The 18,879-nt window shown below is 41.3% G+C and overlaps 1 protein-coding gene across 1 annotated transcript in view; it reads left to right on the top strand.

The window, feature by feature from the left end:
- The window catches only part of KLHL1 (kelch like family member 1), a 445,797-nt gene that overhangs the window by 260,821 nt on the left and 166,097 nt on the right, over positions 1 to 18,879 (top strand). Inside the window, exon 5 of the mRNA XM_037895040.2 lies at positions 3,405 to 3,617. Within this exon, the coding sequence (XP_037750968.1) occupies positions 3,405 to 3,617 (213 nt within the window). The remainder of the gene's footprint in view (positions 1 to 3,404; positions 3,618 to 18,879) is intronic.

Raw genomic sequence — 18,879 nt, 5'->3', positions numbered from 1 at the left:
CTTCCCAGTTCATGGCTGCCTGTTGCTTAGCCAAAGGCCTTAGCCTAAGATCAGGGCCTCAGACTATCACAGTAAGAGAAGGCCCTTACACCGGCAGACAGTGATTTTGATTCTTTCTTTTATCTCTCTCTAACTAGCCAAGTGATAAGAATACACCTAAATTCTTAGAGTATAGGCCTTTACAGACAGACCTGAATATCTATATCCTAACAACTGCTAGTAGCAAATATCCCAATGGCTGGAGATGGGGCACTAGATGGGGAGAGCTGAATTACTAAAGAGATTCTTTCCCAGTCTTGCTATTATGTTCAGGGTTCAACTGATCACCATATTTGGGATTGGGAAGGAATTTTCCCCCAGATTGGCAGAGACCCAAGGGGATGGAGAGGGGAAAGGTTTCACCTTCCTCTGCAGCATAGGGTGATTGCTGGTTTAAACTAGAGTAAATGGTGGATTATCTGTAACTTGAAGTCTTTAAATCATGATTTGACTTCAGTAGCTCAGCCAGCAGTGATGAGTCTGTTATAGGATGGGGTGGGGGAGGTTCTGTGTCCTGTGATGTGCAGGAGATCAGACTGGATGATTCTGATGGTCCTTTCTGGCCTTAAAGTCCATGAGTCTGACTAGTGTTTGCCTTCTTCACTTGAAATCCTAGAGAAATAATAGTTACATTTCTGGTATTGCTGGATTATTAATTATTATTGTTATTTATATTACATTGAGGGTAGGATCTTGTAATTGGTAGAACTCAACAAACCAAATACTTGTACCAGGGAGTGAGTAATTATTAAGTATGCAAAATACAAAATAAATATGAAAAATAAATTGAGGCTAAAAGTGTTCTGAATTCAGAGTATTTTTCTAATTTTTGGAATACTAGCCAGCAAATAACTTAACTATTTGATAAAGATATCAGTTGTAACCAAATGTTCTCCAAGGACATTCAAAATTTATGAATTCATGAAGGGTTGTTCTACCACCTCTGTCAGTTAAATAATGTGAGGATATTGGGTGCATACATTATTACAAAGTTTTTTATGTTGGTTCTTATTAGCAAATAGACATAAATTTTCTTCATAGTAGGGTTTAGATTAAATTTAACTAAATTGTAATTAAGCTTGACTTATGAATCATTTTGGTGAGAAAATATAATTATTTTTCCAAGTTTTATTATGTAATTAAAAAAAATAAAAATAAAGCCAACTTGTGGTTAAATGCCTGAAAACCTTTTCCTTAACATTTTTAAATCACTACACAGGATCTTAGCTATTAAACTTAAATTTCCTTTAATGGGAGTTAAAGACTTTTAAATCCCTGCAATGACTCAAATTTATAGGTTCTGTAGGTACTTCAGGATAGGTTTTTAAATGTTGATGTTCTTTGTTCTAATCAGCAGTTATTATGGCTAGTAAATAAAGCAGTTAATATGGATAATGTTAATAAAAGTGCAACTCTTTGTGTGTGTGTGTGTGATATAGACACAGGCAGATATTTACAAGTTTTAAATAATTAAAAACAAGGGTTTATAATGGAAAGTATTTCACAATCGCTACTACAAGCATCAGATCTACTTTATAAACTCTGTGTGTGTGTGGGTACACTGTGTATTTTTTTTATATTATACACACACAGCCACTCTTTGTCTTTTTCAGTTTCTTTCTCAGGTACATATATATATATATATATATATATATATATACACACACACATTATAGAATATGTTCAATATACCTGGGGCCTCTGACTCAAGGGTACAGTAATGGAATGCAGAGCCTTTCATCATTTTGTCACATCTAAGTCCTTGATGACTCAAAGTCATTATGATTTGGTACCTTATATAAAATAAGTTGGTGGTTTCCATTCTTAGTGGACAGTTGTCCATGTCTCCCCAAAAACAAACCACTGTAACTGGTGCTAACTTGAAACTACATTGATAGTCTGAGGCTATGTCTACCCTTGGAGCTAGGGCTGTGATTCCCAGCTTGAGTAGACATACTTGCGCTCACTCTCATTGAGCTAGCAGACTAAAAATAGTGTAACTGATAGCACTGGCAGTGGTGAACAGCGACATGGGCTAGCTGCCCTGAGTACAAACCAATCTGGACCCTGTGGGTATGTATTTGTGACAGCTAGCCCATGCTGCCGCTTTCCACTTCCCATGCTACCGCCACTACCTCTATAAGAGCAAACATAAGGAAGTCTACTCAAAATGTGAATTACACTCCCAGCTCCTGCTGTAAATGTAGCCCAAGAACTGAATGGATATGGAGACAGAATTACTTCTCATCCCATTGGGTGCCTATCTCTTTTCCTATTTCCTCTTAAATTTCTTGTCTGTACCTTTGTCATTTCTCATCTCCTTCTCTTTTCTGCCCTGCCCCTCATCTCACTTTAGGTGTATCCAGAATCACAATCCTTTCTCGCTACTGGACTATCTCACTCCCCTCTTTAAACCTTTTCATTGGCTTCCCATCCCCTTTCATATCTAGGTAAGTCTTTCACCAATGAGAAGGCCCTGTGCCTCCAACATAACCCTCCAAATCTTTGTGTATCTCAAGAATTTTGTAAGAAAATTTTCAATTCTTTCTGAATGAGCAAACTCTGCCTCAGTGGACAAAATTGGAGGAATCTCTGCTGAGGAAGCCTTGCATAAGTAATCCTCCTTCCATGCACTTTTCCTGTGAGAGGGCACAATCAAACCTTCAGGATTCAGCCAACTAAAATCATTTTCTGATTATTTCTTTGTCATTATAAACGTTTTTATTATGAGCCTTTTGCTTTTATTATAACTTTTTAAAATTACTATATACTGTTCTTGGCACTGACTTGGCTTGCTACAGTACGTTCCCACTAGAATCAAGAAATAACTGCAAACCTCAGTTCCTTGCTGTACCTCTTCCCTAGTTTCTTCACACAGTAAAACATCATCCACCCACTCACTCACACTCATGAATATAAATAAGTAACACAATCCTGAGCTAATTAAGCTATTTCCCCAGCAGACTGGGAAGAAAAAAATAGAGAAAGATGTGTTTTTTTTTTTTCTTTCTATATTTGATGTGCTCTGTTACTACAATGATGGGTCCCATATACATATCTAAACAGACACACTGATCTTCACTAATTCTCAGATGATGATTTATTTTTCCATTTATCGTTGTTCCCCTATTTCAGGTTGTTTATTGCACTCCGTCTTCATAACAAAGTTCCATAGTGTAACCCTCCCTTTGTATCCTGAGTTTTACAAGTATAGCTATTTCATCCTAATATCCTGTTTTTTTTCTCGAGGATCGTGTTAGGATAAGTGTGAAGGTCATTGACTAATCCTGTTGTTGTTTTTGTGGCTTTAGCAGCTGCATTAATTTTCCAGTAGGACTTACTCTGAAATACTTCTCTCTACGTAGGATAACATAATGGAAGTTATTAGAAATCAAGAGTTTTTACTACTGCCGGCTGAGGAACTACATAAACTTCTTGCTAGTGATGACGTGAATGTTCCTGATGAAGAGACTATTTTCCATGCCTTAATGATGTGGGTTAAATATGACATGGCGAGGAGATGTAGTGACCTCAGTATGCTGCTTGCCTATATCAGATTACCTCTGCTTCCACCACAGGTAATGCATTCTTTTTTGTTTGTTTGTTTTGTAAAGTGGCATATGAATTAGTTATTACAAAAATAGCAATTCCTAACTGGTAAATGTTTTATTTAATTTTCTGATAGTTTACAAACAAACAGTTCAAGGAGTGGAATTCAAATTTTACAGATAGTTTTGTGATAATTCCTTTGTTTATCATCTCTAGATGACTATTCTCCATTTAGCTAGACTAGACTATCCTAAGAATGATTACTTACAATAATGATGGGATTCACAAGGAGGATGTAGCTTCCTAAATCCAACATTTGGGAGCCATTGGCTTTCACAAAACCCCTGTTCAGCTGCTGACTAACCCTGTAGGCACCTATAGTCCCTTATAGTTTCCACAGTTAGTCTCCAAGGTGCCTACATTTCACTTGCTAGCCACGTACGCAACTGCCTAAGTCCTGACTTTACCCAGGAGGTTGGTGCTTGATTTACATTTATGCCTAAGCCCCAACACAGTGCACAAACTAGACATTCCCCTACCTGTCTTGCCTTCAGGGCCTAATCTGGTAGGCATGGTTTGAGCAAGCTTAAACTCACACCGAAGATGACAGTGGCAGTTATGCCTTTCTCCCTCCACTAATAGCCTATACCCCGTGGTTAGAGCACTCGTTCAGCTTGTGGGAGACCTGAATTCAAATCCTCTCTCTGCCTGATATGGAGCAGGGACCTCTACTTGGGCCTCTCACCTCCCAGAAGAGTGCTCTATCCCCTGAGCTATGGGATATGCTGGGGCAAGTTTCTCTGTCTCACCTGTTGGAGCTGATTCACGTGCATAAATACTTAATGCTATCCTGTGTTTATGTAGAATATTATCTCACCTGAAATTCAGACAGAAGTTGGTGAATGTTTGTATAGGTGGTGTAATTTACTGGTTTGTTCTCATTTCTTGGAGCCACCTGCCAAATATATGAAGTGAACAAAGAAACTGCATATTTCAGTTATATGTTGGCAGTTGGTTGCATTCTGAATATTTTAAACTTGTGACTCTGAAATGTTTTGCTGTTCACTGGCAGCTTGGATCTGTAGCTGCAGCTAATGGTCATACCAGACATTATGTCTTATTAAACATTCAACATTATTTTCATTTCATGTTATCTTTCTGGATGTATTTTACTATATTTTTCGACTAAAGTTTTAATTAGGTTTTAATAGAATAAAATACAGCCCCAGGGAATAGGTGAGGAGACACTCACAGTTTTTGGATGAAGTGTATAGAGAATTTTTGGAACATGTAGGGGTAATCTGTGCTTAAAACTGTTATATGTACTATACCTTTAAATTTCTGCTCATCTGCAGAGATAAAAGCTTTTCTGTTCTCAGAGTTGCTCAGAGGGAAGACCTGTATTATGCTGTCCCATGGAGACTTTACTTTTGATGGTGGTTGTTGGTTTATTAAAATTTAAATACATTTTTTAGACTGAATGTACGTTTTTCTCTCTGTGTGTAATGTAATATCAAGGCCTTTTTAAAATCCAGTATGTGTTGTATCTCATTTTTTTCAAGACTGAAGTTTGTAGCTAAGTGATTTTAGTAAATTAGGTGTTAGGTTCTGTAGAAAGTATAACAGGGTCACTCGAACCTAATGATTGTAAAATAATATAGACAACTTGTCATAAATATAAAGGGAAGGGTAAACCCTTTTAAAATCCCTCCTGGCCAGAGGAAAACTCCTCTCACCTGTAAAGGGTTAAGAAGCTAAAGGTAACTTCGCTGGCACCTGACCAAAATGACCAATGAGGAGACAAGATACTTTCAAAAGCTGGGAGGAGGGAGAGAAACAAAGGGTCTGTGAGTCTGTCTTTATGCTGCCTTTGCCGGGGATAGACCAGGAATGGAGTCTTAGAGCTTTTAGTAAGTAATCTAGCTAGGTACGTGTTAGATTATGATTTCTTTAAATGGCTGAGAAAAGAATTGTGCTGAATAGAATAACTATTTCTGTCTGTATATCTTTTTTGTAACTTAAGGTTTTTTGCCTAGAGGGATTCTCTGTTTTGAATCTAATTACCCTGTAAGGTATTCACCATCCTGATATTACAGAGGTGATTCTTTTCTTTTTACTTCTATTAAGTCTTCTTGTAAGAAAACTGAATGTTTTTTCTCATTGTTCTCAGATCCAAGGGTTTGGTTCTGTGGTCACCTATGCAAATTGGTGAGGCTTTTTATCCAACATTTCCCAGGAAGGGGGGGGTGCAAGTGTTGGGAGGATTGTTCATTGTTCTTAAGATCCAAGGGTCCGGGTCTGTAGTCACCTAGGCAAATTGGTGAGGCTTTTTACCAAACCTTGTCCAGGAAGTGGGGTGCAAGGTTTTGGGAAGTATTTGGGGGGAAAGACGTTTCCAAACAGCTCTTCCCCAGTAACCAGTATTTGTTTGGTGGTGGTAGCGGCCAATCCAACGACAAAGGGTGGAATATTTTGTACCTTGGGGAACTTTTTGACCTAAGCTGGTAAAGATAAGCTTAGGAGGTTTTCATGCAGGTCCCCACATCTGTACCCTAGCGTTCAGAGTGGGGGAGGAACCTTGACACAACTGTTTAAAACTACTTTTTTCTATTTACAACTGTTGGTGTTTAAAGAGAAACTCTCATGGCAAATTTGCCTCCAAATTTAAGGGAAAAAAGTGAAAGAACGTTCATAAACAATAGAAATATATAAACTTCAATAGAATTGTATTTTTTTAATTCCTGTAGTGTTTGCATAGCAGTCCAGTCAGTGCAGCCTTATGTCAGTGTATGAGAATTCAGAAGTTAAATTGATTAGAAAAGAGAAATTAAATAGTACATTTCAATTATCTGAGCAGAGAAGAATGCAAAAAGCAAACGATTAGCATAATTAGTGAAAAGTAAGCTAGATTTTTTTTTTCCAAATTCTATTTTGGAAATCTAATGTCACAATGATGGAATATTAAATCACTTCAATTTATGAGTTGAAAGATGTTTTGTCAGCCTTGCAAACTACCCCAGAGATCTAAAGTGAACTTACAGCTTATTAGGGTTTGCCCCTCATCACTAGAGCTGAGCAAAAATCTGAATTTCCATCCTGTGGGAAATTCCAGTATTCCAACATTTTGTTTCCATCTCACATCAGGACAAAAAGTTGATTTCCCCCCCCCCCCCCCGCCCCCCAGAATGAAACATTCAGAATAATTTTGATTTGGAAATGTTGAAACTTTTTGTTTGAAGTCAATTTGACATTAAACTACAATGGCCTAAGGTGCTTTAGTGCCTCAGGGGAATTGTAGTGTGGGTGCCTTATCCCCTCATTCTTCGTTATGAGCCTGGCTACTTGGTCACACTACATCTCCCATAATGCACTACATGACTCAGTCAGAGAGGAGGCAGCACCTCATGGGAAACGTATTCCAGTCATGGAGCACGGTCCACAGGAAAGAATTAGGGCATGAGGCCCCTGAACTAGAAGGCACTAGGCGCTCTAGCACCATAGGCAGATGCACTTTAATGTCAAACTGACATGAAAGAAATTATTTTGGTTAAGTTAAACAAACTGAAATGTTTAGACTTGAGCCAAACCAACCTGAAATGAAATATTTTGTTTCAGTTTTCCTCATGGAAAATCAAATAAGTTTGGCAAAATTGATTTTTTTTTCCTGCAGAAATCGCACTTTTCATCAAAAAATCATTTTGACAGAATATTCCCAACTGGCTGTACTCATCACCAGTAATAATCAGTTTTAACTTACCATTGCTGTTGACAATGCATTGGCCAAAAAAGGATCCAGCTCACAGTCTCTGGTAAAATCAGCAGAGATATAACTTAGAATATATTTAACCCTCCTAATGTTTTGCGGTCTCTCTGACCCCAACCCCTATTAAAACTGTAATAGAAATTTTCATGCCAAACCTGTTTCTATTCATACATTAAGTATCTTCAAACTAGGATGACGTCAATCTTTCTGCACTGGTTTTATTATCCTTGGTTTTATCCTCCTATCTGTTCTGGTTTTTTTGGTAGCAAAAAAGTGACTAAAAAGGTAATGGGGTCAGTTTACATTTAAGTCAGTTTACATTGAGGAATCAATGGGGAAAATGAAAGTACTACACTTCCAAGGTCTTTGAGGGTCTCTTGGACCTCAAACATTTACAAAAATTTAAATAAAACATAAGAGGCAAACCTCTGCCTTTTCTTTATGTATCCTCAGACTATGATGAGGACAAGCTGTTAGCATTGGTTTTGTCTGCATACTTGTGGTTTTAGTGTAGTGGGGAAAAAACACACTCAAGTTAGACCCCCTAATTAATTATGCAAGTATTCAAGAATCAGATTGTTTTCATTCTGAGGCAGCAGTTCTGATATGTTTATATGAACCTTTTAGCAGTTTTTATCTTCATAGTCTTAGTGGGGTTTGTTTTTCAAAAAAATGTGCTAAAAGGACTTTTGGGGTCTGTGAGACCCAAGGTAACATTTGCCTCATGTATCATCACAATTGTCCAGGAAATTGAGTTTCCTTGAAGATAATACTGTACCTTCAAAATGATTTTTTTTGGAAGCCTACACTTCCTAGGAAGAGTTTCTGGGGAAAACACAATTACGGGATTTCTTTTTTCTTGCAACCCTATGCTTGATGGATGCTGTTACTGGGTCAAAGACTCATTGTTGCATTGAACATACACATTGCATGTATGAGTGTGTATGTTTGGATTTTGTTGAATTGCACTTGGCCTAATCTTTGAGTAAGAGAATTATGTTCCTCAGGGACCTGGGTTCAGATATGATGAAACCACTGGTGCAAGAAAGGAAAACTTCAGGCTTGCCTCAGTCTACTAGGGAAGGACTGTCTAGTGTGCTAGGTACTGATCCAGAGCCTAAAGAGGTTACATCTGTTCCAGAGAATGAAACAGAAAACACATCTAAAATGTGCAAAGTTATAAAAGCTGGTATGTTCAAAACATGTCACCTTTTTGCTCTGTTTGTTCACAGTACTGATGTCATTTACCACCACGTTGTTGTGTTTGTGTCTTTTTATATTGTTGCTGTTATCTATTTTCACTGTCTGAAGATTGGGTCAGTTAGACCCCAACAGCTTACATAGTGTGTAGCTTTTATAAAAAACTGTTTGATCATGGGGTCGGTTAGACCCCAACACAAGTACTGAGTAGTGCGCTTCTCAATTTAGGAAAGTTTTAATTAGTTCATATTTTTATATTTCACTGGTTACAGTAAAGTCAGTTTTTAATGAATCCCTGTTTGTTTTTCAAATTTTGACATACTTGAGGCTCCAAGACCCCAATGTGGAATAATTGGCTTATTTTTGGTCCAATATTAGGGTTAATAAATATATCTAATGAGCAAGAGGGCTATTTAAAAATAGCCCCATAGCCATACTTTATTATTTTTTTTAATAACACAGGACAGTATCATACCCTACACCCACTGTTCCCATATAGAAATAAGGAAACTGATTTCTCAGCAGTATGAAAAAGTGGGTGAGGTAACATCTTTTATTGGATCAACTTCAGTTGGTGAGAGAGACAAGCTTTCAAGCCACACAGAGCTCTTCTTCAGCTCTGAGAAAGGAGCTTCCAACTTCACAGCAAAATGCAAGGTGGAACAGATTGTTTAGCCTAAGACATTAGCACATATTGTAAAGGATCATTCAAGGTGGATGGCCCATAAACTCCTCTTCAGTCATAGAACAAAAATGGGGGGGGGGGGGGGGGGGTTAGTGGTTATAGATTGGATTTATGGCTTATTACAACAGTGTCTCGGTTCAGTTCAGGATTTTTGGTGTCTAGCAGAGTAATGAATTTAAGCTCCCAGTCTTGTCTTTTGAAAACGTTGTGCAGGTTTCCTGTGAGGATAAGGACTGATAGGTCAGATAAAAAGCTTTGTGTGGCTCAAACTTGTCTCTATCACCAACAGAAGTTGATCCAATAAAATATATTACCTCACCCACCTTGTCTCCCTAGGATTCTGAGACTAACACAGCTACAATTACACTGCATATCTCAGCAGTGTGGTTTTCTTCACGCTGTTCTATTTAGGGATAGTGGAGGTCAAACAGAGATGACCCTGCACAGAGAGTGCCTCAGGTGAGTGAGAGAACAGGGGGAATGATGCAGCAGAGGCAGCAGTTCCTAGTTCTAAACCAGCAGTTCCCAAACTGTGGGGTGGCCCCCCCAGGAGGGAGCGGAGGAATATTCAGGGGGGCAGGGCCCAGGCCAGCCCACCCAGTCCCACTCTACCCCAGCCCAGCTCCACTCTACCCCCAGCTAGGTTTGCCAACCCTCCAGGATTGTTGTGGAGTCTCCAGCAATTAAAGATTAATTTTTAATTAAAGATTATGTGTTGAAACCTCCAGGAGTACATCCGTGTCCAACTGAAATTGGCAACCCTACTCCCAGCCACAGCTCGGGCCCCAGACACAGTTCCACTCCATCCCCTGTTCTTCCCCAAGCAAGCTCTGCCCTCATTCCCTCTCTCTTCCCCCAGGCCTGCTCTGCCTCTAGCCTCAGCTCCTCCCCCATCCCCAGTTCTGCCTCCAGCTCTGCCTTCAGACCAAGCTCCTCTGCTGAGCCAACTGTGCTATATTGAAGGGGAGGCCTGGTTAGATTTCATTACTGGTAAGGGGCGGGGAGGGAGGAAGTGATAGGAAAAGTCACACCACTATTCTAAACTGTAAACACATGGTCTCCTCCCAGGAACCCTCCTCTTGGCCTCAGGGCAGCCTTGCAGGTGACCCCCTCACCTCAGTTTCCCTCTTGGATCCTCAGTAACGCCAATCAAATTTGTCCTCTAGTCCACCAACACAAATTTTTAACAAAACATAATTCAAAAAGTCCATAACATGAGTCCCAAAACATAGTCCATACCATCCCCAGTGCATGTAGTCCTTAAAACCTGGCTTTGTTTTTGCCATGCCCCTCTGTCTTCTGCCACACTAGCATCCCCCTGCTAGGACAGCCATTCCAGCCCTTCTTTCTGGGGACCTACCATGCTCTTCCCAGCAGAAACTCCCACATCTTCTCTGGTGGAAACCTCTTGTCAAGGAAACATCCCTCACTGCCCTGGGCCCTCTCACAGTTTATCAGGGTCCAGCTCTCCAGCAAGCCTCTCTGCTGCCCCCCTCCTTCCCCTTCCTGGGCTCCAGCTCTCCTCCTTAGAGCCAGTAGTCATCTCCCTCTGCTGCTCCTCCTAACTTCAGCCTTCTGGGTCTCTGGCTTGGACACCAGCCAGCAAATCCCACTTGCTGCTCTCCTGTTGCTCTACCAGGAACAAGCTTCTATGTCTGGCAGCTCTCATCTTCTGTGCCCTTCTCCTGACTGACTCTGTCTGCTGTGACTCCTAATTGACTTCTTATAGCCCCCAAGTGCTGCTCCTCCCCCTTAATTGGCCCAACTGGGAGCACCAGGACTGGAACAGGAGAGCTAAGCCCAATTCGTGTAATGGGTCAGCTACCCTGTTACATGCATCCTCTGTCCCTGGATAGGCAGAGATTTCTTCTTTCAGCCCAAAGAGATAGAAGGGCTAACACACATGTGAAGGGACTCACCCACACTCTGGTGAAGACGAGACTAAGGAGCTCTTCTGGGCCTGTTCAGCACTATTGAGGTGGGCCTGCAAGGCTTATTCTGCCTTGAGTAGGAGCAGCTTAGAAATGAAAACCTGCCACAGGAAGGGGAGGTGAACAGAAAGAGGGTTGTTCCACCTCAGAGTCTGCTGACAACATAGACAGGTCAGCTGAGACGGGGACAGTCACAGGCCACACCGCTCCCAAAGCTGTACATACCAGCTGTAAAGCAGTATGCCCCAAGAGGAGAGGCTGGATGTAGGCTCCACTAAGGGACTTCGATAGACCAAGTCATAGAGCTGAATCCAGAAGAAATGACAGACAGGACACATTTGCCTTTCTTTGTTTTCACCCAGATTCCCTCTCTCATCATGGAAAGAGAGGGGAGAGGATCTTTCCTTTGCTGGTTTGTTTGGCTCAGAGAACACCTCGTGCTACAAACTGGCCGGAAGGGAGAAAGACAGTATAAACAAGGGATAATCAGGTCTGGAGCAGGTTAAGGAAGCCTCTGCCTCCTACAAAATGGTGGAGAATGTGGGCATAATTATGCCCAATGCAAGGGGATAAAAAGCCTTAGAGGATAAAACTCAGCTGCTCCATGCAAGATAGAACCGGAGTAGTGCTATAAGTGGTTAGTAGAGATGCAGCAGCAGCAAGTTGCTCAGAAACTGGAGTTCCAACAGCCATTGTTGCAATGGTGAACCATCTAGCAGCAAGACCAGACCAAACAGCTGCTGAGAGAACCGATGTCCCTGCAGCAGGAGTTTCAAAAGGAAATACTATAGCAGGTGATACCAGCCCTACTCCCCTAGGGAGCACTCCCTTAGGGAGCACCAGCAGATTGTGCTTCCGCCGAGATGGTTCCTCTGCCTGTACCAGTGAAGCTAACTAAGATGGATCCGGACAATGACCCTGAAGCAGTGGTGAGCTGGAGCCGGTTCGCGCCGGTTCGCTAGAACTGGTCGTTAAATTTAGAAGCCCTTTTAGCACCGGTTGTTCCGTGAGGGACAACCGGTTCTAAAATGGCTTCTAAATTTAACCGGCTAAAAGTGGCGCCTTAGGCGCCGACTCCACAGGTGCTCCAGCCCTGAAGCACCCAAGGGGAATATTTGGTGGGTGCAGAGCACCCACTGGCAGCTCCCCACCCCACCCCCCGCCCCAACTCACGTCACCTCCGCTCCGCCTCCTCCCCTGAACGCGCCACCCCGCTCTGCTTCTCTGCCTCCCCAGCTTCCCGTGAATCAGCTGTTCGTGCGGGAAGCCAGGGCGGGCTGAGAAGCAAGCCGTGGGTTCCCACTCAGGCCCAGGGAGGCGGAGGCAGAGCAGGGGAGGGGGAGCGTGAGAAGGGCCACCCGCGCTGCAGCAGGTAACCCCGGGGGGGGGGGGGGGCGGCGCACAGGGGAACTGCTCCCCACCCCAGTTCACCTCCGGCACCCTCGGCCTGAGCGGGAAGCTGCAGCCTGCTTCTCAGTCCTCCCTGGCTTCCCCCCGAACAGCTGATTCGCGGGAAGCTGGGGGCGGCTCATTCAGGGGAGGAGGCGGAGCAGATGGGAGGTGAGCTGGGGCCAGGCGCAGGGTGGGGAGCTGCTGGTGGGGGCTCTGCACCCACCAAATTTTCCCTGTGGGTGCTCCAGCCCCGGAGCACCCAGGGAGTCGGTGCCTAAGGCGCCACTTTTGATGTGATCAGTGGGGGAGCGGCCGCTCCCCCTGCTCCCCCCCCAGCTATGCTCCCCTGCCCTTAGGAGCCAGAGGGACCTGCCGGATGCTTCCTGGGAGCTGCTCCAGGTAAGCACCGCCAGGACTCCCCACCTAGCCCCCCCCCGGCAGGTGCCTCTGGCTCTTGGGGTGGGGTGGGCACCCACTACGGTGTCCCACGAGACCCTCCTGCCCGGTTCTGGGGGCAGTCAGGGGAGGGAGGTGGATGGGGCAGGTGTCCTGGGGGGTGGGCGTAAAAGAACACAGGGTGGTTGGATGGGGCAGGTGTCCCGGGGGGCAGGAGTGGGCAACAACCCCCTCGTGGGGTGAGGAGGGAACCTGTTAAGATTTTGGCAGCTCATCACTGCCCTGAAGCCTTTTCAGTTACATTTGAGATGGTGTCACTAGAAGCCTGGTGGCCCCTAGAACAATGGCCTTTGATTCTGGACTCGTACGTGACAGGTATGGCACAGGCAGCCTATTGTAATCTGGATTTGGAGCAGGCCAAAGATTACAAGCAAGTGCAGTCTGTCATTTTGGACTATTTGGATATTTCCAAAGAGACCCACCATCGATGGTTTAGATCCGAGAACTACCCCATGAGGACAAGACCCTGAATGGTAGTGCAGTGGTTAAGACAATGCAGTTGGAATTGTTTCCATCCAGCAGAAAGATCAGGGGTTCAAGTGGCCAAGGCCATTGTGATAGAACAATGTATAAAGCTGTTACCCATGAAAGGCAGGGAGTTGGTACTACAGCATCGCCTGGGGACGTTATTTGAAGGGTTTAGGGTGATGGAGGACTTTGTAGAAGCTGAAGGATCACTAGAGGCAGAATCGCTCAAGATACTGGCAGGACGGGGGATAGAATGGTGAGGGGCCTGGGAGGGTGGGCCAGAGTCAGTAACAATCTCTGTTTGGTGACTGATCTTGAGGGGGTCCTGACCTCCCCTCAGATCAGGAACAGTCCAAGGGGGGCAAGGGTGCAAATATAACACTGCCAGTGGGATTGCAGTACACCCCAAGAGGAGGGGCTGGATTTCAACCCCACTAAGGGGCAATGGACTGCTAGACCAAGCTCATAAAACTGAATCCAGAAAGATTGACTGAGAGACAGGCCACCTTTGCCTTTCTTTGTTTTCACCCAGATTCCCCTCTCTCATCAGGGAACTGGGGTCGGGGGGGGACGGGGACGGGGACGGACTTTTCTTTTTCTTGTTTGTTTGACTCAAAAAACCCTCGTGTGCCACAAACTGGGGGGAAAGAGTATAAATGATGGACAGCAGCATCTGGTGCGGATTGAGGAGCTCCTGCCCCCCACAATGGGCCATAGGCAAAGACACTTCTTTTTCTGTTTTATTTCTCTCTCTTTTTAAAAAAAAATTTAAACCTGACAGTGTGACTTTGTATATTATAGTGAAACATTTTGAAACATTTTTAAGTTGAGATTTTTTAATCAAAATATAAAAAACAGCCCTTCCACCCTTAAGTACTAATACTAGGTTTTTAATTATCTGCATGACATGAATAAGTAGTAATTTTGTTTCACTGATAATACTACCTATATATTATAGCTCATATATATTACTTTTCATCAATAGATCTCAAAGCACTTTACAAAGGGGGTCAGTATCAGTAATTCATCCAGGGAATGTGGGAAGGAAGATTAAGGGAGAAATATTTTCCACCTAGCAATATACTAGCAGTTCACTACATGAACAGACACTGATGCTGAAAGGTCTCTATTCAGCAGGAAAAATATTGCCACAACTAAAGGACTCAAGGAAAAAGCAAGCAGAATGATAGGAAAGAAATCAAGATAAAAAACAATCATAAATCACAATACCAAGATTTATACACTGTTACATAGTGAGTTATTATTCTTTTTACTTTCCAACATAAAATTTGGGATAAAGGGAACACTGTCAAGAATGACATATTTCAAGGTTCAGTGTAGACTGTTCATTTTTTTAATCTCTCTGCACAATGCAGAAAAATCTATCAGTGCATAATACTTTGTACTTTTATAGCACTGTTAATCTTCCAAGCACTTTGCAAACATTAACCAGATCTCATAACAACCTCACGTGGCACATAAGTATTATTATTGATACTTTACAAATGGAGAGGTGAGTTTGGCTGGTTAAGGGACCTGATCCAGCCCCAGTTGACAACAAGAACGCCCCTCCCTTTGACATTAGTAGCCATAAGATGTGGCAATAATGTATTAATTCAGTGGATCTATTCATGTGAGTAAAGTGGAACGTATATTTGAGTGTTTACAGGGTCTGGTCCTATGTGATTTACTCCATGTTATTTGATTCAGGATCAGAACCATAAATGGATAGACAGCCAGGATCAGAAGACAATTTCTGGTTCTCAGTCTTGTGTGTAGATCAGATAATAGATTCATAGATTCCAAGGCCAGAAGGGACCACTGTGATCATCTAATTTGATCTCTAACACAGGCCATAGAACTTCCCAAAAATAATTCCTAGAGCAGATCTCTCAGAAAAAAACAACCTATCTTGATTTAAAAATTGTCAGTCATTTAAAAATTGTCATAATGGCGCTTGGTAAATTTGTTCCAGTGGTTAATTACTCTTACTGTCAAAAATGTATGTCTTATTTCCAGTCTGAATTTGTCTAGCTTCAGCTTCCAGCAGTGGATCATGTTGTACCTTTCTCTTAGACTGAAGAGCCCATTATTACATTTGTTACCCAGGCAAATACAGTACTTAAAAACTAACCAAGTCACCCCTTAACCTTCTCTTTGTTAAACTAAATATATCGAGCTCTTTACGTCTATCAGTATAAGGCCTGTTTTCTAATCCTTTAGTCATTCTCATGCTTTTTCTGTGAACCCTCTCCGATTTATCAATATCCTATTTGAATTGTGGACACACAACTGGGCACAGTATTCCAGCAATGGGCACACCAGTGCCAAATATAGAAGTAAAAAAACCCTCTGCTCCTATTTGAGATCCCTGCTGATGCTGTCAAAGATTCTGTGGGCCTTTTATGGCCACAGCCTTGTACTGGGAGCTCATGTTTGCCACAATCCCACTTTTTTTTTTCTTTTCAGTCGCTGCTTCTCAGGATAGAATTGTCCATCCTGTAAGTGTGCCTACATTCTTTGTTCCTAGATGTTTAGATTTACATTTAGCAATATTAAAATGCATATTGTTAGTATCCACGTTACTGAGTGATCTAGATTGCTCTAAATCAGTGACCTGTCCTCTTTATTATTTACTATTCTCCCAACTTTTATGTCATCTGCATTTTGATGATTTTATGTTTTATTCTATGTCATTGATAAAAATGTTAAAATGGCATAGGACCGGTGGGACCTCACTAGAAACACACCCACTCAGTTACTATTGACTTTTACAATTTCATTTTGAGACCTATCAGATGACCAGTTTTTAAATCCATTTAATATGTGCCATGTTAATTTTATATTCTAGTTTTTCAATCAAAATGCTGTGTGGTACCAAGTCAAGTGCTTTGCAGAAGTCGAAGCATATTACGTAAACAGCATTACCTTTATGAACTAAACTAATCATATCATCAAAAGATATCAAGTTAGTTTGACAGGATTTCCATAAATCCATGTTAATTCACATTAATTACATTACCCTCCTTTATTTTGTTATTAATCGGGTCCTGTATTAGCTACTCCTTTCTCTTAACAAGGATTGATGTCAGGCTGACAGGCCTATAATTACCTGGGTCATCCCTGTTTAAATATTGGCATGACATTAGCTTTCTTCCAGTCTTTTGGAACTTACCCAGTACTCCAAGACTTATTTAAAATCAACATTAACAGTCCAGTGAGATCCTCAGCCAGCTCTTTAAAAACTGTTGGATGCAAGTTATCTGGACCTGCTGATTTAAAAATCTCTAACTTTCGTAGCTTCTGCTTAACATCCTCCAAAGATACTAGTGGAATGGAAAGAGTGTCATCATCACCATATGATGAGACCATATCATCTGTTTTTCCCCAAATACAGAACAAAAATATAACTGTTCTACCATCCAAATTTAGAGCCCAAATTTCAAAATAGTTTAGCACCAAGCAGCTCCTGTTTGCAATTGTGAATTCTAGCTTTTGAAAATCTGGCTTTTAATCTCTCTGTATTCATTTAGCAGCCATCCCTATGAAATGTAAGTTTTCAAGGCCATGGGGTGGACTTACTATGTTACTCCTCATCTATCCAAGTTTCCACCATTTTTTTCCATTTGAACTTTGTAGGGCAAGTATGCATTAGGTACATTTTCAAAGCACAATTATTTTAAAACTCCTGTTCTGATTTTACGAGACTTCCCACAAAACCTCTACCTTGGATTGAGATATATCTCTAAAATTTCCAGATAACAGGGGTTTTTTTTTGTATGCAGTGTTGTACCTATGTTGGTCCCAGGATATTAGAGAGAGACAAAGTGGGTGAGGAAGTATCTTTTATTGGACCAACATCAGTTGGTGAGGGAGACAAGCTTTTGAATTACATTGAGCTGAGGAAGAACTTGTCTCTTTCATCAACAGAAGTTGGTCCAACACAAGATATTACCTCACCCACGAGGTTTATATTTGGGCTGTTAGGAGACAGGATCTATCAGCTGAGCTTATAATAGGAAGAACCATAACTACTGACCATAATTTTCTTGAAAAGAGTCTCAAGAAGGATTATTTTAAACTTATATTTTGCTATTCTCCATATTTAAGATCATATAATCTAATCAAAAACGTATTCTTGCACTATGAACCACTACTTTGAAGTTGTGGGTGTTCACTGGTATCTTAAGTGGTGCATACCATAAATATTTGTCTAATGCTAAGGCCATGTCTACATATACAGCGTTGCAGCGGGACAGCTATACTGATAGTTGCGTCTGGTGAAGACACTCTATGCTGATGGGAGAGACCTCTTCCATCAGAATAAAAATAACACCCCTATGAGCGGCATAAACTATGTTGGTGGGAGAAGGTCTCCAGCCAGCATTGTGCTGTGCACACTAGCACTTATATCAGTGTAATTTATGTCAGTTGGGGGGGGTAGAATATTCACACCTCTGAGCAAAATAAGTTTCGCTAACATATGTGGTAGTGTAGACATAGCGTAAGGAATTGCTTTAAGAAGTATATAGGAATTACTTCCAAATGAAAGTTAAGATAAAAATAAACATACAAGAGATTATATATAAGGGGTTGAGGGCGGAGCTGAAAATTTATTACCTAGGAGCTGAAAATTTACCTCCTGAGATTTTAATATACAATGGTATCAGTCAAATAAAGCACCATATCATTTTAATACCATTGAAAAGCCTTCTGGGGAGGAGCAAGGTCAACTTTAAGGACTAATCAGAGAACTATGAAGGAGTAGATTCAGATTCCTTTTTTTTTTTTTTTTTTTCAAATCATCTCTTTAAAAAGCAAAGCATAAACCCTCCAGGTTATTCCCAAATTGAAAAGATTGTACTGAGATCGTTTTAAAATGAAGGTTTAAGTTTATAGCTTCTGTTTTAAGATACTTCATTTCAACTTCAAGGTGCAGTAATAATCTTGGTAATATAGTCACTATGTGTAATAGGATATTAAACAATATCATTCGGAATTCAACTGAAATAATTTTTAGGACAAACCAATGAAGTATTAAGATATAAAAGGAAAATTTCATAAAGCTGAAAATGAAATGACACACCCATATGTGTTGCCATGGGAGCCTTAGAATGATTTTTTTTCTTACTGTGATTTGTGTGAAGGCTCTACTAAACCCACTGGGATTTTCCTTATTCAAATAATTATAAAATGGTTGAGTGCTTGACCAACATAATAAATATTTTCTATTAAAATAAAGTCAGAATGTGTGTGTATTATATATACATAAATAAAACACTTCCTTATCATACATATTCTGAATACTCAATGTTCTTTTGCACTATAAAGCACATATTCCTTGATTTCACAGAAGACTATTCAAGGAACATTGAAGTTGGATGGATCCCAGTAAG

The sequence above is a fragment of the Chelonia mydas genome, chromosome 1 (genome assembly GCF_015237465.2).
Source record: "Chelonia mydas isolate rCheMyd1 chromosome 1, rCheMyd1.pri.v2, whole genome shotgun sequence".
Taxonomy (NCBI): domain Eukaryota; kingdom Metazoa; phylum Chordata; order Testudines; family Cheloniidae; genus Chelonia; species Chelonia mydas.
The sequence above is the reverse complement of the archived record's forward strand: the minus strand, read 5'-3'. Positions and strand labels throughout refer to the sequence as shown.